The 26332-nt window shown below is 40.3% G+C and overlaps 1 protein-coding gene across 3 annotated transcripts in view; it reads right to left on the minus strand.

Moving 5' to 3' along the window:
* Positions 1 to 475: 475 nt before the first annotated feature.
* fam184aa (family with sequence similarity 184 member Aa) overlaps positions 476 to 26332 on the minus strand; it is a 71873-nt gene continuing 46016 nt past the window's right edge. Inside the window, exons 11-17 of one of the 3 annotated variants that reach the window (XM_046349914.1) lie at positions 19495 to 19648; positions 16754 to 16881; positions 15190 to 15374; positions 10377 to 10523; positions 9816 to 9933; positions 4480 to 4584; positions 476 to 1080 (exon numbers count right to left, since the gene is read on the minus strand). In XM_046349914.1, coding sequence (XP_046205870.1) covers positions 1072 to 1080; positions 4480 to 4584; positions 9816 to 9933; positions 10377 to 10523; positions 15190 to 15374; positions 16754 to 16881; positions 19495 to 19648 — 846 coding nt within the window. In that variant the 3' untranslated portion in view covers positions 476 to 1071. Of the gene's footprint in view, positions 1081 to 4479; positions 4585 to 9794; positions 9934 to 10376; positions 10524 to 15189; positions 15375 to 16753; positions 16882 to 19494; positions 19649 to 23595; positions 23960 to 26332 lie in introns of those variants that run through there. The other 2 variants (XM_046349913.1, XR_006838815.1) reach the window with 2 other exon arrangements.

A 26332-nucleotide genomic window follows, 5' to 3' on the forward strand; every position in this document is an offset into this window, starting at 1 on the left:
AATGATTTGCAATTTGCTGAAATTGCTGCTGGCCTGCTGCTTCCTGTGCACGAGCTGAGTGCCCTGCTGCTGACGTCACTCACAATGCACTTTCGCAGCCAGGCACGTGTGTTGTGACTGAGTGTGTGACAGAGAAAATCGGTTTTGTCATTTTAGAGGGAAAATGTGTGCATTTTAGCGTTTGAGTCACTTTTCAAAAGTTGCTAAAAGTTCAAAATACATTTTTTAAAAGTTGCTAAAAATGTTGCCAGGGTAGTCTGAAAAGTTTCTAAATCTAGCAACAAAATTGCTAAATTGGCATCACTGCTGAGAAGTCCTCACTGAGCTCTGTACTCACTTGTATGCGCTCGCAAACACGCACAGAAAATGAAAGGACAAACATCATAGAAGTGTATATAGTACCCAAATGTTCCTTAACGGCAACAACGCCATTATGGTAAAATATTAATCTCAAGTAAATCTCACAATTGATTTTATATGTTTATTTCATACACAGAGGTATAATATAAATATAGATATATTGTGCTATTTATTTCAAAATTGGCAAGACATCATTTGTGTTGAACAGTTCAGGTCGACCTTGACTGGTTAATGCAGTTTTAGCAGACACAAAACAGTCAAGATTGGGGGCAATTACATTTTCAGTCAGTCCTTTTACTGAACACATCAAATTGAAAAGTGCCTATCGTTTTTTCCATTGGGATATTTTAATATGTGAATTTAAATTCAATTAATCTCCTGGACAGACTGGTAGTTAAATGGAATTGACCCCAACCATACATACAGTGTCCCCATAAATATGATACTGAAAAAAGAAAACACATCTGCACCAATGCAGAAATTGCATAATAGTCCATATCCAACATAATTATTGTTATTCAAACAAACAAAATAACAAACCGGACAGTTTCACAGTGTATGAATGAACAGAGAGTCATGGTGTGTTAATGTTATTATTTTTCACATGCTCTTGGGTGGGCTCCTTCAGTGAGAGTCAGAAAGTAAAGTATTGGGCGAAGAAGCTCCTTTTGTTCCTCCGATTCGTTTGGTTCCATGGTTGCCTTGTCAGTCTCAGGAAGGCTGCATAAGAAGGTTGAAATGACAGCAGTTACACAATGCCAAACACAACAACAAAAGGTTTCAAAGAGCCAACACAGAGTTTAATGAACACACGCAACATACAGTACACATTACAGAATGCAATGCAGCTACATAAAGAGGCTGCATATAGTCTTCATAACACTAAAAGTGCATTGCCTCAAACCCTTTGGCTCTCTTGATCCAAAAATCAGTTACTTCACCTTTTCACAATATTGTCCTTAAGCATTTTCAAAATGTAGTTTCTTATTTCTCAGTGATGGTGCGAATCAAAGCCAGATAGCATTCCCTCTTAACAATAGCTATTAGAGTAGTGATTGAATTCTAAATATGATGTGTGGCACTGCCTTTTCTTTGTGTCCGACATTTTATTTCTATAAAAAATAAAAACATTTGAACAACCCAATATTCCCATCATGGACATTTTATTATTTGTTTCATTCTGTGTTGTTACAGGATTCAATCCACATAATGCATAGTACATTTAATAAAAATAATAATTGACCTCAAAAGGCACAAATCGCTCAGCACTAATTGAAGCTTTGGTTGTTATGTACAGTGCCTTCAGAAAGTATTGAAACCCCTTGACTTCCTCCATATTTTGTGTCACTGAATTTAAAAAATGCATATCAAAAAATAATTCTTACCCCTCTACACACAATAGACCAAAGTCAAAACATGTTTTTTGAAAACTTTGCAACGTTACTGAAATTAAAATACAGAAATATCTAATTTATATAAATATTCACACCTAGAATCACCTTTGGCAGCGATCACAGCTGTGAGTCTTTCTGGGTTAGTCTCTAAGCGCTTTGCACACCTGGATTGTACAATTTTTTTATTTTTTATTCTTCAAGCTCTGTCTCGTTGGTTGTTGCTAGACAGCCATTTTAAAGTCAAACCCGTAACTAGGCAACTCAGGAACATTCAATGCCATCTTGGTAAGCAACACCAGTGCATATTTATCCTTGTGTTTTAGGTAATATTTCTGCTGAAAGATGAATTTGTCTCCCAGTGTCTGGTGGAAAGCAGACAACCTGGTTTTTCGCTCGAATTTTGCCTGTGCTAAGCTCTATTCAGTTTATTTTTATTTAAAAAACCTCCCTAGTTCTTGCCGATGACAAGCATACTCATAACATGATGCAGCCACCACCGTGCTTGAAAATATGGACAATGACCCAACACATCTTTGGACACTGTGTTAACTAACCTCCAGATGAGCTTCAATACCATACAACTTTCCTTCCGTGGCCTCCAACTGCTCTTAAATGGAAGTAAAACTAAATGCATGCACATCAATTGATCGCTGCCCACACCTGCCCACCCGTCCAGCATCACTACTCTGGACGGTTCTGACTTAAAATAAGTGGACAACTACAAATACCTAGGTGTCTGGTTAGACTGTAAACTCTCCTTCCAGACTCACATCAAGCATCTCTAATCCAAAATGAAATCCAGAATCAGCTTCCTATTTCACAACAAAGCATTCTTCACTCATGCTGCCTAACATACCCTCGTAAAACGGACTATCCTACCGAACCTGGACTTTGGCAATGTCATTTACAAAATAGCCTCCAACACTCTACTCAGCAAATTGGATGCAGTCTATCACAGTGCCATCCGTTTTGTCACCAAAGCCCCATATACTACCCACCACTGCGACCTGTATGCTCTCGTTGGCTGGTCCTCACTTCATATTCATCGCCAAACCCACTGGCTCCAGGTCATCTATAAGTCTTTGCTAGGTAAAGCCCCGCCTTATCTCAGCTCACTGGTCACCATAGCAGCACCCACCCGTAGCACGAGCAGGTATATTTCACTGGTCACCCCCAAAGCCAATTCCTCCTTTGGCCGCCTCTCTTTCCAGTTCTCTACTGCCAATGAATGGAACGAACTGCAAAATCACTGAAGCTAGAGACTCATATCTCCCTCATTAACTTTAAACACCAGCTGTCAGAGCAGCTCACAGATCACTGCACCTGTACATAGCCCATCTGTAATTAGCCCATCCAACTACCTCATCCCCATATTATTGCACATTCATCTTCTGCACATCTATCAGTCCAGTGTTTAATTGCTATATTGTATTTATTTCGCCACTATGGCCTATTTTATTGCCTTACCTCCCCTATCCTACCTCATTTGCACACACTGTATATAGACTTTTCTATTGTATTATTATTATTGTATTATTTTTATTATTGTAATATTGACTGTATGTTTGTTTATTCCATGTGTTGTTGTTTGTGTACTGCTTTGCTTCATCTTGGCCAGGTCGCAGTTGTAAATGAGAACTTGGTCTCAACGAGCCTACCTGGTTAAATAAAGGTGAAATATATATATGTATTTTTAAACACCTCCAGGCTGTAAAGGCTATGTAAGGGCTATTTGGAGAGTGATGAGTGATGGAGTGTGCCTGCTGCTGGGTTGTTGCCCTCCTACGGCCTCCTCCACGTCTCCTGATGTAATGGCCTGTCTCCTGGTAGCGCCACCATGCTCTGGACACTACGCTGACAGACACAGCAAACCTTCTTGCCACAGTTCGCATTGATGTGCCATCCTGGATGAGCTGCACTAACTGAGCCACTTGTGTGGGTTGTAGACTCCGTCTCATTTCACCACTAGAGTGAAAGCACCGCCAGCATTCAAAAGTGACCAAAACATCAGCCAGGAAGCATAGGAACTGTGGTCTGTGGTCCCCATCTGCAGAACCACTCCTTTATTGGGGGTGTCTTGCTAATTGCCTATAATTTCCACCTGTTGTCTATTCCATTTGCACAACAGCATGTGATATTTATTGTCAATCAGTGTTGCTTCCTAAGTGGACAGTTTAATTTCACAGAAGTGTGATTGACTTGGAGTTACATTGTGTTGTTTAAGTGTTCCCTTTATTTTTTTGAGCAGTGTATATATATATATATATGATCAAATTACTCTTGTGAAGTAGTGACGGGAACCATCTGCTTAGTTTCCTGGAACAAGTTATAAAAAAAGATCAGTGCCGTTATCCTTGCAAGTGGACGGTGCCGGATTACTGAAAAGGGGTGCCAATAATTTGGACCCCTATCTTTTTGAGAGAACAAAAATAAAAATTCTCTCAGCAATTGTATTAGTATAAAATAATATAATCTAACCCCCCCTTTTTATATACATACAATATAGGTATTTTTTGTTCATTTATTTTATATTATGTACCTATGTACGTTATATTGAATATCAACCTTAAAGCAAAAAACGTATCAGTTGTGGATCGGTTGTGTACAACAATTTTATGTATGCTTTTTGGTATCCATACCAGATTCAATCAGTATATTGTTGATCAGAATATGTGATTCTAATTGAATTAGTATATACTGAGCAGGTGTTCAGTGGATAACTAACCTTGATGAGAGGGTTAATGACTCCAACATTAGGACTGGTGTTGAACACTTTGTTGAAGCCAGTCTCTCTGTTGACCAGCTCCAGCTGATAGAACTTCTTGTCATCCTACAAAAAAAACAGGAAAGACTGATCAGTTCATGTCTGTAACAGAAGGACCACTTTGGAAACAAGTGTTTAAATTACTGCTTTGAAGTAGGGAACCAATGGACATCTTGTTGTATTATTTCATACCCAAATAAATCAAATTCTACATGTGAGTCAGAGGACTGACACTAAGGTCCCAATTTAAGCCAATAAAATAAATGCCAACTGTAGGTTCACTTAGAATATTTCTGCTGTATTTTATGGTAAAGCTGTTCCTCTGGCACAGGATATATTGGATATTGACAGGAATCCATGCCACACCTATCCTTAAAATACAGTGTTAACATTCTGAGTTAACCCTCAGTGAGGATTTCCTTTATCTGCAACTGATTGAATTGAGTTAGGGCCCTTAAGTGTTTGCATCAGTACAATGTTTTGTATCATTCACAGGGAATAAAACCTTGAAGTTGGAATGTTGGTAAAATGATTAGAAGTCCACTAAAAGGAGGAAAACTTAAGGTAAAGTATATATAAACTTAAAGAGAGTAATGATTTCAGTGTTCTTTTTGTTTATTTTACTCCCTTATGACCATAGCAGGTGCAAACACTTAAAACAATTCCCTCTGATTTGTAGCTAGATGGTAGATATTCAAATTCTAAAACTTTAGTCAAGAAATCCTATAGTCACATCTTGGCCACAAATTCTGAGTGGGTATTTTTCTATTTGTTTGATGTGTACATGAAGCATGGAATTCAGACATTACATACATTGAAATAAATGACAAGGGATAATAAAAATCAATGAAATCATGGCATACAATCAAATAATGTCAGTGCTTGTTCATGGTTTGAAGGTCTCATTATGAGTGTCAGTGAGAGGGCATTTGTTTAGAGAGTGATGGAGCTAGCAGGGGGAATCAAGTTGGAGTCTCTTAGGCTTTTGTGCTATCTGTAGTTGGTTCCCAAAATGTTTCTGGTAGGTTCAGAAACTACCGCTGCAGTCCAATTCTCTCCCTTTCTCAATGAAGTGTGCACCCATTCACTCTCCCTCATGGACTCAATAGCATTGGATAGGTGTGTACATGGGCTAGATACAGTTGAAGTCAGAAGTTCACATACACCTTTGCCAAATAATTTAAACTCAGTTTTTCACAATTCCTGACATTTAATCCGAGTAAAAATTCCCCGTCTTAGGTCAGTTAGCATCACAACTTTATTTGAAGAATGTGAAATGTCAGAATAATAGTAGAGAATTAATTTCAGCTTTTTTTTTCTTTCATCACATTTCCAGTGGGACAGAAGTTTACATACACTCAATTAGTATTTGGTAGCATTGTCATTAAATTGTTGAACTTCGGTCAAACATTTCAGGTAGCCTTCCACAAGTTTCCCACAATAAGTTGGGTAAATTTTGGCCCATTCCTCCTGACAGAGCTGGTGTAACTGAGTCAGGTTTGTAGGCCTCCTTACTCACATGCTTTTTCAGTTCTTCCCACAAATTTCCTATAGGATTGAGGTCAGGGATTTGTGATGGCCACTACAATACCTTGACTTGTTGTCTTTAAGCCATTTTGCCACATCTTTGGAAGTATGCTTGGGGTCATTGTCCATTTGGAAGACCCATTTGTGACCAAGCTTTAACTTCCTGACTGATGTCTTGAGATGTTGCTTCAATACAACCACACAATTATCCCACCTCATGATGGCATCTATTTTGTGAAGTGCATCAGTCCCTCCTGCAGCAAAGCACCCCCACAACATGTTGCTGCCACCCCCGTGCTTCACGGTTGGGATGGTGTCTTCGGCTTGCAAGACTCACCCTTTTTCCTCCAAACGATGCTCATTATGGCCAAACAGTTCTATTTTTGTTATATCAGACCAGAGGACATTTCTCCAAAAAGTATGACCTTTGACCCATGTGCAGTTGCAAACTGTAGTCTGGCTTTTTCATGGCGGTTTTGGAGCAGTGGCTTCTTCCTCGCTAAGCAGCCTTTCAGGTTATGTCAATATAGGACTCGTTTTACTGTGGATATAGATACTTTTGTACCTGTTTCTTCCAGCATCTTCACAAGGTCCTTTGCTGTTGTTCTGAGATTGATTGCACATTTCGCACCAAAGTATGTCCATCTCTAGGAGACAGAACGCATCTCCTTCCTGAGCGTTATGACGGCTGCGTGGTCCATGGTGTTTATACTTGCTTGCTATTGCTTGTACAGATGAACGTGGTGCCTTCAGGCATTTGGAAATTGCTCCCAGGGATGAAACAGACTTGTGGAGGTCTACAATTTTCTACCTTTTTTCTGATTTCTTTTGATTTTCCCATGGTGTCATGCAAAGAGGCACTGAGTTTGAAGGTAGGCATTGCAATACATCCACAGGTACACCTCCAATTGACTCAAATTATGTCAATTAGCCTATCAGAAGCTTCTTAAACCATGACATCATTTTCTGGAATTTTCCAAGCTGTTTAAAGGCACAGTCAGTGTATGTAAACTTCTGACCCACTGGAATTGTGATACAGTGAATTAAATAATCTGTCTGTAAACACTTGTTGGATAAATTACTTGTGTCATGCACAAAGTAGATGTCCTAATTGACTTGCAAAAACTATAGTTTGTTAACAAGAAATTTGTGGAGTGGTTGAAAAACTAGTTTTAATGACTCCAACCTAAGTGTATGTAAACATCCGACTTCAACTGTATGTATTTCTTACACCATGCTTTAAATCCATGCGGGGGAGTGAACGAGGGTGAGAACTGCCAAGTAAAGATTTATAAAGATTCTGTCATATACGATTTCAGGACCATTCATGACTACGGACATTTGTTTTTCAGACCATGTGATCTAACCAAGGACCTAGTTATTGTTATAGTTGACTATTTAAGCAATAAGGCATGGGGGGGTGTGGTATATGGCCAATATACCACGGCTAGGGGCTATTCTTAAGCATGACGCAATGCAGAGTGCCTGGATACAGGCCTTAACCGTGGTATATTGGCCAAAACCAACACACCCGAGGTGCCTTATTGCGATTATAAACTGGTTATCAACAGAAGTAGAGCAGTAAAAATCGATGTTTTGTCATACCCGTGGTATACGGTCTGACATACCATGGCTGTCAGCCAATCAAATCAGCATACAGTATATACAACTTAGGGCCTATCAGGACATATTTCATTGTGGACAATTAGGTAATATTTGGTTGAGACCTTGATCAATGAGATATCCACCCACTCAAGTAAACAGGGAAAAGTTTGTGCTTAATCATATTCTTTAACTTCAATTTTTGGTTGAGTTCGAGATGTGAATCCAACACATTATTTGTTGACCTGTCGTCAAGTTAGTATTCACTGTATTGCAAAAGTTGTACTGAATTGTTTGGTTGTTAACAAACCACATATCAACATTTGAAGGAGATGTACTGTATCTACTGATTGGATAGTTCAATCTATGCCACCCACGTGGTCCTATTCTTTAACCTTCGAGTTTTGGTTGGAGTTGGAGACATGAATCCAACATGTTAATTGTTAACTGCTATTTAGGCCGGGACTCAATCTGATACGCATTATAGCGCCCTTGACATTTAAAGGTAATTTCCATTGCATTTACTGTGAATGAGATCTCCATGAATGTCAGGGAAAATGCCTTTAAAATCCGAATTGTCGACTGTACAACACGCTGTGCTATAAATTAAATTGTGGCCTTACTGTATTGCAAAAGTGATATCGAATTGTTTTTGGTTGTCAATAAAACCAAATATTAACATTTGAAGGAGACGTATCTACTACTACTACTGGTTTAGTACTATTCTTTATTCATTTCCAACTTCTAGGAATATTTTAATCCACTTAACCCCAATATTTCACCATCATTGTATAGCCCTAGTTCTTTGTTGCTTTGGGAAAGTAAATTCTGAAGATTTTTACTTAATTTAATGTGATTCTTAATTAATTTACATTGTCACTCAAGTTTAGATGTAATCCGTAGTAAGGGGAATTAGTGACACTGGCCGCCATAGTTGTTTTTGTTGCAGAGCTGAGGAGCGTCACCCAGCATGGTAAAATTAATTGCAGTCCATATCTTCTCTTCTATCGCGGGGGATTCAATGATGTCCAAGGGGGGAAAAAACGTGTTTGTTGCTGTAATATCGCAAACGGACGTGGCAATTTCACCATTCAGGGGAAGGGGACACCGAGTCAGTTCCATAACTGTATCCATTCAACTGAAATGTGTCTTCTGCATTTAACTCAACCCCTCTGAATTAGAGAGGTGCCGGGGGCTGCCTTAATCCACGTCCAGGTCATCGGTGCCCGTGGAGCAGTTTTTGTGGGGGGTTAACTGCCTTGCTCAAGGGCAGAATGGCAAGTTTTTCCACCTTGCCGGCTCAGGGATTCTAATAAGCAACCTTTTGGTTACTGTCACAGCGCTCTAACCGCTGGGATTCCAGCTTTAAGGTCAACCCTGTAACATGAACTCTCATATTCCTTTAAAATATTTTTTTTTGTCGAAACAAACATTGATCATCTAATAGCTGAATCAAGATGTAAAAGCAGTTGAGCTGGTTCTAATCTTTTTGCCATTTTCTGGTGTTTTGTGGTGGAAAACTGGGCCCATCTAGCATAACACGTCAATGCTGTTGCCCATACATAGATAAGCTGGAAATGTTTTAACAATTTCAACAACAAAGGGCAAACAACAACTTTCTATTTCCTTTGTCACAAGGGGAGATGAAATCTAAGATAAAAATCGTCAACCCTGTCAGTTTGTCACTTTTTTAAAATGTATTTTTTATTTTACCTCTTGAGATGGAAAAATATGTTTGTTATGAAGTTGAACATGTGCTCTTTGTGACAGAATGTTAAAATTAGGTGAAATTGTTATATTTGACAAAATTAAAGGACCCAAAAGTTACTTGTGGAATAACACAATAATGTAAAAATAATGTCTAGGGAACATACTTCCACAACAGCGCCCAACCAAATGGTAATTACTTTATGTTCCGTGAAGGTTTCTGGTTAGTTGACCAACCACCACCCATTCCCTGAGAATTACCTTTCTACTGAATTCTACTGTGTCAGGGGCAGATCTCAAAAATGTACCTGGGTAATGGCAAAAACTATAATAGGATTAATTGGACGGTAGAAATGTCAATGTATCCCCTCATCAAATGTATTTAAAGTCACCAGTGAATTTGCTGTTTATTTTCCCCCCAATGTTCAAGTGAAACCTACGCCCTTGAGTTGACCACCCACCACCAGTTTCTTGACAAGGGCCTCTCGCTCTGTCACCATGTCCTTGAGTTCAGCAATGACCTGTAGGTCCTCATGACGACTCTCTCTGTTCCGAAACTTATCTTCTGTCCCCTCCAATCTAGACCAGGGTGAAACATCAAAACATAAAATATGCATTAGATAACCATAAAAGTCTCAAATTGCCAAGTAGATGCCACACAGTACCTTGTATGGCATCTAGATGGCGCACACATTGAAAGTTATCTAAATCAGATGTATTTATATAGCCCTTCTTACATCAGCTGATATCTTAAAGTGCTGTACAGAAACCCAGCCTAAAACCACAAACAGCAAGCAATGCAGGTGTAGAAGCACTCAGGTGTGCAGGTGTAGAAGCATCTAAATTAGGTCACCATAGATGGCATTAAGTATGTAAGCAGAACAATGGGGGAGGATCTGTGTATCAACATTTCAATAGTGGCATAACATTCTAGCACACGTCATCGGATAAAAATAACATTTGAGGTGAGATCACTGGCTTTTGATTGCTCTCTCACACACACCCACACACCGTGCCCTTACAGTATCTGGAGGGCAGAGATCTTGTCCTTCAGTAGCTCCTGGGCTTTGTTGAAGTCTGAGAGCATGATCTGAGTTTCTCTATGGTGAACAGCACTCAGCTCCCCCAGCTCTCTCTCATGTCTCTTTGTCAGGTCCTGTTCATGAGCCCTGAGGCACAGAGAGAGAGACAGAGGTCAGTCACATATCTCCAGTGGCTGAATGTAAACAAAGCTTTGCAGCCAAACTATGTTAAAATGAGTCTCTGTACACTCTCCAGTCAATAACGATGAGTAAATAATTAAAGCAAGCTAAAAATAACAATAATTCATTTATATAACAGGCACTCACTCCTATGAGATTTTTACCTCTGTTCCCATATCTAATCATGGAATTTATCCAAACACAACACTACTTTCCCCCAAATCCAAACTGCAATACAGTCTCTGCTTAACTGGTTGTGGATGTTGTAGAATTCAAGTGGAATAAAAGAGGGATGTGTATGTCAGTCACCTCCAAAAGATACACCTGCCATGTCCTGAGAAATGGGACTTTATTTATATCTTGAGTCTCTGTAGGACACGTCATACTGTAGGATGGCCACAATCACGTCAATCATTCTAGCCACAGAGCATATCATTATGCCAGAGATAGAGATCTTCACTTATCTCCGGGTACATACAGTGCCTTGCGAAAGTATTCGGCCCCCTTGAACTTTGCGACCTTTTGCCACATTTCAGGCTTCAAACATAAAGATATAAAACTGTATTTTTATGTGAAGAATCAACAACAAGTGGGACACAATCATGAAGTGGAACGACATTTATTGGATATTTCAAACTTTTTTAACAAATCAAAAACTGAAAAATTGGGCGTGCAAAATTATTCAGCCCCCTTAAGTTAATACTTTGTAGCGCCACCTTTTGCTGCGATTACAGCTGTAAGTCGCTTGGGGTATGCCTCTATCAGTTTTGGACATCAAGAGACTGAATTTTTTTCCCATTCCTCCTTGCAAAACAGCTCGAGCTCAGTGAGGTTGGATGGAGAACATTTGTGAACAGCAGTTTTCAGTTCTTTCCACAGATTCTCGATTGGATTCAGGTCTGGACTTTAACTTGGCCATTCTAACACCTGGATATGTTTATTTTTGAACCATTCCATTGTAGATTTTGCTTTATGTTTTGGATCATTGTCTTGTTGGAAGACAAATCTCCGTCCCAGTCTCAGGTCTTTTGCAGACTCCATCAGGTTTTCTTCCAGAATGGTCCTGTATTTGGCTCCATCCATCTTCCCATCAATTTTAACCATCTTCCCTGTCCCTGCTGAAGAAAAGCAGGCCCAAACCATGATGCTGCCACCACCATGTTTGACAGTGGGGATGGTGTGTTCAGGGTGATGAGCTGTGTTGCTTTTACGCCAAACATAACGTTTTTCATTGTTGCCAAAAAGTTCAATTTTGGTTTCATCTGACCACAGCACCTTCTTCCACACGTTTGGTGTGTCTCCCAGGTGGCTTGTGGCAAACTTTAAACGACACTTTTTATGGATATCTTTAACCTCTTAAGTGCACCCGACACGCAGGCGTGCCATCTAGCAAACTGGAAATGCAAATGCGCTACGCTAAATGCTAACAGCACTCGTTAAAACTCAAACGTTCATTAAAACACACATGCAGGGTACTGAATTAAAGCTACACTCGTTGTGAATCCAGCCAACAAGTCATTTTTAAAATGCTTTTCGGCGAAAGCATGAGAAGCTATTATCTGATAGCATGCAACACCCCGAAATACCTGAAGGGGACGTAAACAAAATAATTAGCATAGCCGGCGCTACACAAAACGCAGAAATAAAATATAAAACATTCATTACCTTCGACGAGCTTCTTTGTTGGCACTCCTAGATGTCCCATAAACATCACTATTGGGTCTTTTTTTTCGATTAAATCGGTCCATATATACCCTAAATATCGATCTATGAAAAGTGTGTGATCCAGGGAAAACAGCGTTTTAAAACGCAAAATCATTTTTTAAAATTAAAGTCGACGATAAACTTTCACAAAACACTTCGAAATACTTTTGAAATCCAACTTTAGGTATTAGTAAACGTTAATAATCTATCAAATTGATCACGGGGCGATGTGTATTGAAAAGCTCCACGTCTTCAAATCATGTTCGGAAATTCCTCCTCCAAAACATCCTGTCGGAGACTGGAAGGAATGGGCTCTCTCTTACTCGTTTGACCAAGAAACAAAGCCCAGGCAATTGACAAGACTGGCGACATCGTGTGGAAGCTGTAGGACTTGCAATCTCAGCCCCATGTAATTTGCTTTCCCAAAGACAATACATGCAAGTGGCGGATTGATATTGGTGATCAGTTTTTCTTCCGCTTTTCGATGAAACACACGTTCTGTTATAGTCACAGCCGTGATTTAACCAGTTTTAGAAACGTCAGAGTGTTTTCTATCCACACATACTAATCATATGCATATACTATATTCCTGGAATGAGTAGCAGAACGCTGAAATGTTGCGCGATTTTTAACAGAATGTTCGAAAAAGTAGGGGGTAGGCTTAACATGGCTTTCTTCTTGCCACTCTTCCATAAAGGCCAGATTTGTGCAATATACGACTGATTGTTGTCCTATGGACAGAGTCTCCCACCTCAGCTGTAGGTCTCTGCAGTTCATCCAGAGTGATCATGGGCCTCTTGGCTGCATCTCTGATCAGTCTTCTCCTTGTATGAGCTGAAAGTTTAGAGGGACGGCCAGGTCTTGGTAGATTTGCAGTGGTCTGATACTCCTTCCATTTCAATATTATCGCTTGCACAGTGCTCCTTGGGATGTTTAAAGCTTGGAAAATCTTTTTGTATCCAAATCCGGCTTTAAACCTCTTCACAACAGTATCTCGGACCTGCCTGGTGTGTTCCTTGTTCTTCATGATGCTCTCTGCGCTTTTAACGGACCTCTGAGACTATCACAGTGCAGGTGCATTTATACGGAGACTTGATTACACACAGGTGGATTGTATTTATCATCATTAGTCATTTAGGTCAACATTGGATCATTCAGAGATCCTCACTGAACTTCTGGAGAGAGTTTGCTGTACTGAAAGTAAAGGGGCTGAATAATTTTGCACACCCAATTTTTCAGTTTTTGATTTGTTAAAAAAGTTTGAAATATCCAATAAATGTCATTCCACTTCATGATTGTGTCCCACTTGTTGATTCTTCACAAAAAAATACAGTTTTATATCTTTATGTTTGAAGCCTGAAATGTGGCAAAAGGTCGCAAAGTTCAAGGGGGCCGAATACTTTCGCAAGGCACTGTATAGTGCATTCAGAAAGTATTCAATCCCTTTCCTTTTTCCACATTTTGTCACGTTACAGCCTAAAAATTATGAAATTATTTTTTCCCCTCATCAATCTACACACAATGCCCCATAATGACAAAGCAAAAACAGGTTTTTAGAATGTTTAAAAACAATGTAACTGTATTGCCTAATGTGAAAACTGTGTAATCTACTGCAATTTACAGTACTGTAGCATAATACTTTCAGCACATCTAAGAGTTATTTGAAACACGTATCTTGCATTGATTGCTATTGGATTAACTGGTAGTTAAAATGACGAAATTGAAAAGATATCATTGTGTTGTGTTTTGGTGATTAAACCAATGTTCTCATTACATTACACAATAAACATATTTTGAATCAATGGTTGTGTGGTGAGAGATGTTTACTATTCAAATTAACGCACAATGACAGGCTTTCAATGAAAGACTGGCTGTGTTACAAGTGTGACCAGTTTAGAGTTGTGCTAAGAGTTATGAAAATGTACCACATATTGAAAATAGTACCAAAGCCATGATCCCTTATTGATGTCTAAATCCACTTCAGTCAGTGTAGATGAAGGGGAGGAGACTGGTTAAAGGAGGACTTTTAAGCCTTGAGACAATTGAGACATGGATTGTGTATGTGTGCCATTCAGAGGGTGAATGGGCAAGACAACACATTGAAGTGCCTTTGAACAGGGTATGGTAGTAGGTGCCAGGTGCACCGGTTTGAGTGCGTCTGAAGAACTGCAACGTTGCTGGGTTTTTCACGCTCAACAGTTTCCCGTGTGTATCAACAATGGTCCACCACCCAAAGGACATCTAGCCAACTTGACACAACAGTAGGAAGCATTGGAGTCACCATGGGCCAGCATCCCTGTGGAATGCTTTCGACACCTTGTAGAGTCCATTTCTTACAAATTGAGACTGTTCTGAGTGCAAAAGGGGTGCAACTCAATATTGGGAAGGTGTTCCTAATGTTTTGTACACTGCGTGTACACGTTAACTAGGCACTACATCATTTTGGTTCAGTAGTTATCAGTTTTGAGCAGTTTGATAAAGTCACAGTTAACAGTATTGTTGACAAATGACAAGAAAATCATATCAAAAGTAAAGTGAATATTGCATTTTGAAAAAAACAGATCCAAATTGAAATCGTGATTTGGTACAGTGAACAAGTTACTTTGTGAATTTGTTTGTTGTACTCACTCAATTGAAAATGTGCTTAGAATTGTGAATTATGAGCCATTTTGATTATCTGTTTAGATTTTTGTGCTTAGAGTTTTAAAAATATACCACTTAAGCACCAAAGTGATTGGGGAAAAAAACTGTAAATCGCACCTCACATGACAATGTGGGCTCTTGAAAAATACAATACTATTTTTCATGTCAATCTAGCATTTCTAAGACCATGAGGGTCCACATATACTGAGAGGTTTGGAAGACCTGGGTACTCCCTCGCTCCCTTAGTGGTCACTATAAATAGACGCCAGTTAATGGGTCCCAGTACCTGATCTGCTGGTTGGCCTCGCTGCGGACTCTGAGAACCTCTTTGCCCTTGAGCTCCAGCTCTCTGGTGAGGGTGCTGATGGTCTCATTGAGGGAGTGGATCTCGTGGTCCAGGTCTGTAATACGGTGGGTTCTGCAGGACACCTCCTGCTGCAGGTCTGATATACTACCCAGCAGGTCCTCCTCCTGGTTCCAAGTCAGACAAGATAATGAAGACAATCATAATTGCTGAGGTGACAATTCCAATCTAATTCAGTCAATTCAGAACTAGAATTGAAATTCCAATTCAAGAATGAAAAATCACACATTTTCAGGTACTTTTTTAGGATCCCAACTCTAGGCATAGCTATCAAAGCGAATGAATCCTATTGGTACAGAGCTTAGTACGCCTGCTCTAAAAACATAGGGGGGCTGGTTTGATTCCATCCATAAATAGTTCCACAACTTTGCTACAGCCAATTCAATAGTAATTGCCAGTGTGTAAATTTAGGTTTGCACCAAGAAACAAACTTGTTTCCTCTCTTTCCCTCATTGATGTGTTTGTGACACCCAGGTATTATTCAAAACAATATGGTTACAACAATACTTCAACATTTCTAAAGCGGTTTACAGACTGTGTGTCCCAATATAGAAGTATTTGATTTGGGACCCTATATCTAATTAGTTTAATTTGTAAGAGATATTGTAGAAGCTGCTTGGAAGAGGCATGGGTAGATGTCAGCCCTAAGGCGCAGTCTACATTTTTAAGTGGGTCATGTTAAAAGATGTAGCACTGCAATGAACTGAAAAGAGTTGTCCTTGTATTTTTGAGAAATAAAAAGAGAGCAAGGGAAGGAAAGAGAGAGAGACAAGGAAAGAGAGAGTGTGGTCCAACATAGGAAAATTATGCAACCGAAGTGCTCAGAAACATATATAGAAATGTGTACACACATGGAACCTTTCAGATTCTTTGTTGTTCTTTACTTATGTATTATGATTCACCCTAAAGATTAAAGCACAGACTATGAGAAAATGGGTAATCTTGGACCTCTGGGCAGTTTGCTTATCTATACGACTTAGTATTATCCTACCCTATTATGTTTGTGTTCCTGCATACCCCAGTTTGCCAATGCAAAAAGCAACACCAAAAGCAGCATTTATTTTTTAAAACGCTGTCTCAGCCTGTATTTGAGATGCACACGATGTGATCGCAAGCTGTTGTATTTCAAATATAATTATAATATTGTTTTGGCTACATCACAGATGCTTGGCAAACAGTGAGCTTCAGCTCCCCAAGGGATGAGTCCCAAATAACAATTTATAAACACACCCTAAAAGTCCTCCTCTGGTCCTTTCTAGCCACTGATAGCAAGTCAGGGGCCATGTGTATCAAGCATCTCAGTGTAAGAGTACTAATCTAGGATCAGGCAAAACTGATCCTAGATCAGAACTCCTACTATGAGACGTGTAAAACATACACCCCCAGATATAATTTCCTCCCTCCCAAATTGTTATGGGTATGATTAAGAGTGTGGTTAGGGGCAACTTCTACCTCAAGCAGCAAAAAGTGTCAACTATGGACTGACCTGTTGCTGACTCTGTTCCAGAGCACCCTGTAGCTCCAGTTTGGCAGCAGTGTTCTCCTTCAGGTGGATCTGGCGCAGATGCTCTATGGCTGTTGCATGGAGGTGGTTCAGCTCAGAGCGCAGGGAGGCTACAGGGGAGGAAGAGGAGGAGGGGAACATTAAAGTCCTGTGAGGCTAAATTGGTAGAGCATGGCTTTGAAAATACATATTTTACTTTGAAACAACGTCTTTTTTTGGTAATCATTTCGATGGCTAAATTTCAACCGTACATACAGTTGAAGTCGGAAGTCTACATACACTTTAGCCAAATACATTTAAACTCAGTTTTTCACATGCTTTTTCAGGTCTGGCCACACATTTTCTATAGGGTTGAGGTCAGGGCTTTGTGATGGCCACTCCAATACCTTGACTTTGTTGTCCTTAAGCCATTTGAGAAGCATTTGATAGCCTTCAATAGTGGCTGTACTAGAGAATTGAAAACCTTTTTTGTAAGAACATAGTACAGTCGTGCCAAAAGTTTTGAGAATGACACAAATATTAATTTTCACAAAGTCTGCTGCCTCAGTTTGTATGATGGCAATTTGCATATACTCCAGAATGTTATGAAGAGTGATCAGATGAATTGCAATTACTTGCAAAGTCCCTCTTTGCCATGCAAATGAACTGAATCCCCCAAAAACATTTCCACTGCATTTCAGCCCTGCCACAAAAGGACCAGCTGACCAGCTGTCATGTCAGTGATTCTCTCGTTAACACGTGTGTGAGTGTTGACGAGGACAAAGCTGGAGATCACTCTGTCATGCTGATTGACCACCATGGTTGCCGGCAAGGAAACAGGTGCCGTCATCATTGCTTTGCACAAAAAGGGCTTCTTGCTGCCAGTAAGATTGCACCTAAATCAACCATTTAACAGCACATTACTCAACACTGTTGAGACTCATGTCGCCTACGGTACACCTACAGTATATCGAAAAATATGACGTGACTCTCCGCCAATAATTACATATTGGAGGATATTTCTGTAATTCAGTGATATTTATTCCCATAGTAATTCATTATGGATCCATAACTAAATAAACGTTGGCATGTTGAAAGAGTATTTGTATCATTATTTTATTCACGAAAGCATAAAGATGCCATGATTAGTTACATTGTTTAAGTTTGAACGTGCAGACTGGCACTAAGAACAGTGGGAACGTTCCCCCTTAAAGTGTTGCCCTGTGCTACCCAGTGGGGCAGGGTGGGGGTCAACCCCCCCTCTCCCTTCCCCATGGGCTAGGTCCATCTTCTGTGCGCTGCTCTGTGGACTAACCCGTGCCCCATGCCCTCGTGCCTTGCACCTCACATGCTTTCAGTGGATACAGCTGGAGAACTGTAAGGCAATCCCATTGTGCGCCATGACCAATATACTGTCATGCTAATATAACAGGGTTAATAATATATCTGAGAATATCCAAGGGGCTTTTATATAATTCTAAATGAATAATAATCGCTTTGTTTATAAAATAACAACATATTGATAATCATTTAATTTTCAAATAACGTAAAATGAGTGAGAAAAAGACCATTCTTGAACACGGACAGAGACCTTGTTGCTAATTTTTAAATAAAGCCCGTTTGTAATTTTGAATTATATATTTATGTTTTTAGACAGAGTGAAACCAAAAACCTACAGTCATCTTATGGGTGTCCCAATAGAGGACAGCACAGGTATTGAATCAGTATCTGTAGCAACACAGCTTGCACTACTATGCAGTGTCTTAGACCGTTGCGACACTCAGGCGCTGTACAACATGACCGGTCGGGAGTGGGCTACAATACTAGTCAGAGCAAAATAATCCTAACAAAATAAAATAATAAAAACCTTAGTGTAACAACAGTTTTAGTAAGCAATACTGAAGTTGTGCAAAATTATCAGTTTCTATTTATGTTTATGTCACCCATTCATTGTCAGAGAAACAGTAGGACCCAAAAGCATAATCAGTGCTCTAACTCCCCCTTGCTCTGGTCTGGAGCAATGAAGTGGTGACGCAGGGTACCGTACTAAACCACAAATTACCTCTAAGTACCGCAGCATAATCACAAAACTTTTATGGGAGTAACCACTGTATGTTTGGGCCAAATCGATGCTGGTCCAGACATCTGTGGACGTTGAAATCAAGGCTGATCTGGACCAAATCTGAACCAAACATAGACCTATAATTGGTTCAGATTTGGTCCGGATACGATAATATATATTTATTAAAGGAATTATTTGAGAAGAAATATCCTAAATTAAAGTCATTACTAGCTGCATTCCTAGTGTTTTTATTTGTCCAACATAAATTGTGCAAATAAAATCACTTGTGAGCCAAATAGATCCCCCTGTTGCTGACACCTGATTATTGATAGGTAGTACACCCTACATTGATAATAAACTGTTAGAAATTTACAATGAGGTATCTCTCACTCGTCATTCATTATCACTTTGAAAATGATGCCTTGGTTCATTAAAAATAGCTTTGGCGTGTGTGTGTGGGGGTGTGTGTGTGTGTGTTCTTTCAAAGGTGGCTTTTGTGATCGAATAGTCCAGCACGGTGGCTTAGGGTTGTCTTTCGGTTTAAGCTGTTGCCTCTGGATCACATATACCACTGCCGCATGGGTTCTACCTTTACCTCCATCCTATCCAATAAACAAAAAATATGTGGAGAGTGGTACTGCCCCAGTTCTTTAAAAAATTGTCCAGTGTGTGAGGCTCTTACCCAGCATGGCCTTGCCTTCGTCCTCCAATTCAAAGCGCAACGTCTGCAGCTCCTGTTCTGACTGCTGTCTGAGGATGTCCAGTGTGCGTCTGTGGGCATCCTTCAGCGCCAGCACCTCCTCCCTCTGCTCCTGCTTCAAACGCTCCTCCAAAGCCTAGACCCCTCCCCACACACACACACACACACACACACACACACACACACACACACACACACACACACACACACACACACACACACACACACACACACACACACACACACACACACAGTGTTTAATCATTCAACAAATCATTGTACAAATGGTAGCAGCTTATACAGTACATGACCTAAAATGACATAATATATTTTCAAACATATGTAAATGCATATACGCGCATACACAGCAAGAATATTTTCTAGAATGTGCATAATATCGAACAAGCGGAGCAAGGGGAGGAAAAACATGAAAAGCTTATGCGCGTTCTGACTGAGTGTTAGCAAACTCATCTGCCTGCAAGTTTTGAGAACAAACACACAGACACACAAGTACGCTGCTGCTGCTGATCTGCAGCTTCATCTGCAGGGAGATGATTATGTATTGCCATGCTCTATTTAGGCATTTTAAAACACTTCTGTTATTCTGATTATGAGTATTATCTGATCCGACTAATAACTGTCAATTTACGGATTCTATTATGAATATGGCCAGATGGGCACACCCCTAATAGGCAGACATACACACTAGGGTTGGGCGATATTTGGGGAGTGTGGTGGAATTATTGTAATCAAAAGGAGAGACTTGTAGATGTCTTCAAAACAATCAAACTTTATTATTTAATTACTGCAGTAATGGAGCTGGTTGGTAATCACCCCTGGAGGTGATCACTGAGAACTCAACAATCTGTTTTGAGCCACAGCATTTTATAGCAAAGTCCACCCTCCTTCAGTCTACATGACAAACAACAGATGTATGAAACAGGTCACAAGGTTAAGATTTGTATGAAAGATACTTCTAATTCACAGCAGATAGTATCTCATTGTGTAGAGACCAGGGTCTGGCCCTGGAGTCATCTCTCCCGGGTACCTTACAGAACAGAAACATTAACTCATGCTCTGGAATGCGGTATCACCCAAAGACATCGTAAATCTTCCAGCGGCCCATCCTCAGTAGAAGACACACAGATGAGCGTTCTAACAACCCCTTATTCTGTTGCATAAAACAACCATTTGATGCAATAACAGCATTATAACATCTTGTAATTTCTGTTCTGACAGGAGACCTGTTCTATGATATGCTTCTCCAAATATCGTGATATCCAATATAATCCTTTTTGCGCCATTAAAGACTAGATCATTCCAGATTGTGCCATTTTATGTGCTTGTTTATAATATTATAGTCATATTCTCATTAAATAATCTTTGCATGGCAAAAAAATAAGCCTGCCGGAACCTTTTGGGTACTAGTCCAACCCTCTAACCACTAGGCCAAGTGGTTAGAGGGTTGGACTAGTACCCAAAAGGTTGCAAGTTCAAATCCTCGAGCTGACAAGGGACACATTTGTCATTCTGCCCCTGAACAGGCAGTTAACCCAAAAGGTTGCAAGTTCAAATCCTCGAGCTGACAAGGGACACATTTGTCATTCTGCCCCTGAACAGGCAGTTAACCCACTGACTACCCAATGAATACCTTACCCACACAAATGTAAAGGGATGAATAAGAATATGTACATATAAATATATGGATGAGAGATGGTCGTGCGGCATAGGCAAGATGCAGATGGTGGTATAGAATACAGTATATATATATGAGAAGAGTAATGTAGGATCTGTAGACCTTATTAAAGTGTCGTTATTTAAAGTGACTAGTGATACCTTTAATTAAATAAATGTATTAAAGTGGCAAGAGATTTGAGTCTGTATATTGGCAGCAGCCTCTATGTTAGTGATGACTGTTTAACAGTCTGATGGCCTTGAGATAGAAGCTGTTTTTCAGTCTCTCGGTCCCAGCTTTGATATACCTGTACTGACCTCGCCTTCTGGGTGATAGCGGGGTGAACAGGCAATGGCTCGGGTGGTTGTTGTCCTTGATGATATTTTTGTCCTTCCTGTGACATCGGGTCCTGTAGGTGCCCTGGATGGCTGGTAGTTTGCCCCCGGTGAAGCATTGTGCTCCCTCTGCTGTTTCCTGAAGTCCATGATCATATCCTTTGTTTTGTTGACGTTGAGTGAGAGGTTATTTCCTGACACCAGACACCCTGAGGGCCTTCACCTCCTCCCTGTAGGCCGTCTCGTTGTTGTTGTTAATCAAGCCTACCACTGTGGTGTCGTCTGAAAACTCGATGATTGAGTTGGAGGCGTGCATGGCCACGCAGTCATATAAGGAAATCAGTCAATTTAAATAAATTCATTAGGCCCTAATCTATGGATTTCAAATGACTGGGAATACAGATGTGCATCTATTGGTCACAGAAACAGTACCTTTAAAAATAAGGTAGGGTGTGGATCAGAAACCAGTCGGTACCTGGTGTGAGAACCATTTGCCTCTTGCAGTGCAACACATCAGGCTGTTGATTGTGGCCTGTGGAATGTTGTCCCATTCCTCTTCAATAACTGTGCGAAGTTTCTGGATATTGGCATGAACTGGAATACACTGTTGTACACGTTCTTCCAGAACATCCCAAACATGCTCAATAGGTGACTTCTGGTGAGTATGCAGGCCATGGAAGAAATGGGACATTTTCTGTTTTCAGGAATTGTGTAGATCCTTGCGACATGGGGGTGTGCATTATCATCCTGAAACATGAGGTGATGACGGTGGATGAATGGTATGACAATAAGCCTCAGGATCAATTCAAATTTCCATTGATAAAATGCAATTGTGTTTGTTGTCCGTAGATTAAACCTGCCCATACCATAACCCCACCATGGGGCACTATTTTCACGACGTTGACATTAGCAAACCGCTCGCCCACACGAACCCATACTGTCTGCCATCTGCCCTCTACAGTTGAAACCGTGATTCATCCGTGAAGAGCCCACTTCTTCAGTGGCCATCGAAGGGGAGCATTTTCCGACTGAAGACGGTTACGACTCTGAACTGCAGTCAGGTCAAGACCCTGTTGAGGATAACGAGCATGACGTAATGCCAAATTCTCTAAAATGACATTGGAAGAGGCTTATGGTAGAGAAACTAACATTACATTCTATGGCAACAGCTCTGGTGGACATACCTACAGTCAGCATGCCAACTGCACTCTCCCTAAAAACTTGAGACATCTGTGGCATCGTGTTGTGTGACAAAACTGCACATTTTAGAGTGGCCTATTATTGTCCTCAGCACACGATGCACCTATGCAATGATCACGCTGTTTAATCACCTTGTTGATATGCCATACCTGTCATTGTGGATGGATTATCTTGGCAAAGAAGAAATGCTCACCAACAGGGATATAAACAAATTATTGCCCCAAAAGAAGCTTTTTGTGCATATGGAAAATTTGTTGCGTTTATATTTTTGTTCAGTGAAATATGTGCTATTTTTTATGGCCAAGCGCTGCACTGTGACTATGAAGAACAAACCTTTTTTTCTCCAGATACATTTTAATATAAAAGTAGCTGCCTGTTGTTTTTTAAAACATTTTCTGTTAATTCTTATGGAACAGTAACTTAAGAGGTATAGCTTTCAAGGCCCCAGCATGGGTGTGAGGCAAATATAGAGCCTGTTAGCCTCTGTATAGCGCTTTTTCTACATCAAAGATTTTCTACTGCGTTTAATCTAATTTAACTGGAGGTTAGTCCTGATAACACTGCTCTATTACAACAGCGACCTACCCTCTTTACAATTGAAACAAATTTGATCCTTCGGAAACAGGTGCTGGTCGATACGGTATATTGCACTGTATTCACAAATTAAATGGATTGATATGTTAGGTAAGAGGCCAGTAGAGTTATTAAGGTCCCAATTCAATCAAAGTTAGTAACTGGGTTTCCGACAAAAACAATATCCTTACTGCGCAAACACAGAATATTATTTGAATTATTATGCAGACTAACTTCCTTTTGTTTCACACTACAATATAAATACTGATTTGATGCATACTTGAAATCCAATTACTATACCTGCAACTCCATGATTTTTCTTTAGAGCCTGAAGTCTTTCTTGAAGAAGCCCACATTCTTGTAACAGGCAACAATTCAGCAGTGGTTTTCAATTGGGATTAATTGCCATTACATCAGCAGGTCTGGTAGCAGCAGCACTGCAGTTTTTCCAACTCACTGCTCTGTGGTTTGGTGACTGAGGCTTAAGGTCAGAGGACACATCCAGATGGTGACATGGACACAAGGGCGGGAATGGGAATGAATCCAACTGGACATGGACTAATGGAGAGAGGGAGTGAGGAAGGGGGCTGAGTGGAAGAAAGGAAAGGGAGCAGGGGTATAGATACATTAGGAGAAGAGAGGGGAAAGAGAGAGAAGGAGCAAGCTGGAGGAAATGGAGAGGTATAAGAAAGAGAAGAGAAATACACTCAGTATTTTGGTTTATTAGGTACACCCATCTAGAACAGGGTTAGACCCCACTTTGCCTCCAGAACAGCCTGAATTCTCAGGGGCAAAGTTTCTACAAGGTGTGGCATTCAAACGTTGCTCAAATGGTATCAAGGGACCTAATATTCCCCACACCATTATACCACCGCCACCAGCCTGTACCGTTGACACCAGGCATGACGGGGCCTGTGGACTCCTGCTGCTTACTCCAAATGCTGACTCTTTCATCAAACATGACGCAACAGGAACTGGGATTTTTCAGGCAATGTTTTTCCAGTCCTCAATTGTCCAGTGTTGGTGGCCACTGGACCTCTCTCATCAATGAGCTGTTTTCGCCCACAGGACTGCCACTGACGGGATGTTTCTTTGTACACCCTAGACACTGTCATGCATGAAAAGCCCAGGAGGCCGGCCGTTTCTGAGATACTGAAACCGGCGCACCTGGCACTCACGATCATACCAAGCTCAAAGTCCCCTAGGTCCCTCGCTTTGCCTATTCCAACGTTCAATCGAACAGGAACTGAATGCCTCGATGCCTGTCTGTCTGTTTTACATAGCGATCCCGTGACTCACTGTCTGTAGGACCAAAGCATTTTCATGAACGGGGTGGTGTACCTAATAAACTGGCTAAAAGTGCATTTACTGTAGGTACTAGAGAGGCAGATAAAAAGGGAGGGGAGAGAGTGAGGGAGGGAGATAAATAGGGAGAGTGAGACACAGTGACCATTTCAGATGAGTGACACTGACAATGTATATCTCCTGTGTAGCTCAGTTGGTAGAGCATGGCGCTTGCAATGCTAGGGTTGTGGGTTTGATTCCCATGGGGGACCAGTACAACAACAAAAAAGGATAAAAATGAACGCGCTCACTACTCTCTGGAGTGTCTGCTAAATTAATAAAATGTAAAACATTTAAGTATCTGATAGGATATGGAGACACAGAGTAGGGGATGGTTAACAGTACATGCTGTCTTATACCACAAAAACTATTGGAGAAACAATGGTCAATGAGTAAGGTGTATGGAGCATGTGTATGGGTACAAAGTATTTACAATGCCTTCAGAAAGTATACACACCCCTTGACAAAAAAAAATACCAATTAATTAAACATGAACATCTGAAATGTCTTTTGTCAATAAGTATTCAACCCATTTGTTATGGAAAGCCTACATTAGTTCTGGAGTAAAAATGTGCTTATGAAGTCATATATTAAGTTGCATGTACCCCAAACATACAAATGTCTTTAAGGTCCCTAAAGGTCCCTAAATCGAGCAGTGAATTTCAAACACAGATTCCACCACAAAGATCAGGGAGTTTTTTCACTGCCTCTCAAAGAACGGCACCTACTGGTAGATGGGAAACAAATGTAAAAAGCTGACATTGAAATTCCCTTTGAGCATGGTGAAGTTATTAATTACACTTTGGATGGTGTATCAATACACCCAGTCACTACAAAGATACAGGGGTCTTTCCTAACACAGATGCCGGAGAGAGGAAGGAAACCTATCTGGGAATACACCATGAGGCCAATAGTTTATTTTCTGTGATAGGAGAAAAGTGAGGATGGATCAACAACATTGCAGTTAGTCCACGATACTAACCTAAATGACAGACTGAAAAGAAGGAAGCCTGTATAGAATAGAAATATTCCAAAACATGCATCCTGTTAGCATTAAAGAACTAAAGTAAAACTGCAAAAAATGTGGCAAAGAAATTAACTTATGTCCTAAATACAAATTGTTATGTTTGAGGCAAATCCAACACAACACATCACTGAGTACCACTCTTCATATTTTCAAGCATGGTGGTGGCTGCATCATGTTATGGGTATGCTTGTCATCAGCAAGGACTAGGGATTTTTTTTAGGATAAAAAGAAACGGAACAGAGCTAAACACAGGCAAAATCATAGTGGAAAACCTGGTTTAGTCTGCTTCCAACAGACACTGGGAGATAAATTCACATTTCAGAAGAACAATGACCTAAAACACGAGACCAAATATACACTGGAGTTGCTTACCAAGACAACATTGATGTTCCTGAGTGGTCTAGTTACAGTTTTGACTTTAATCAGCTTGAAAATCAATGGCAAGACTTGAAAATGGCTGTCTAGCAATGCTCAACAACCAGCTTGACAAAATAATTTCAAAAAGAAGAATGCGCAAATGTTGTACAGTCCAGGTGTGCAAAGCTCTTACAGACTTATTCAAGAACTCACAGCTGTATTCGCTGCCAAAGGTGATTCTAACATGTATTGACTCAGGGGTGTGAATACTTATGTAAATGAGATATTAATGTATTTCATTTTCAATAA

The sequence above is a fragment of the Oncorhynchus gorbuscha genome, linkage group LG05 (assembly GCF_021184085.1).
Source record: "Oncorhynchus gorbuscha isolate QuinsamMale2020 ecotype Even-year linkage group LG05, OgorEven_v1.0, whole genome shotgun sequence".
Taxonomy (NCBI): Eukaryota; Metazoa; Chordata; class Actinopteri; order Salmoniformes; family Salmonidae; genus Oncorhynchus; species Oncorhynchus gorbuscha.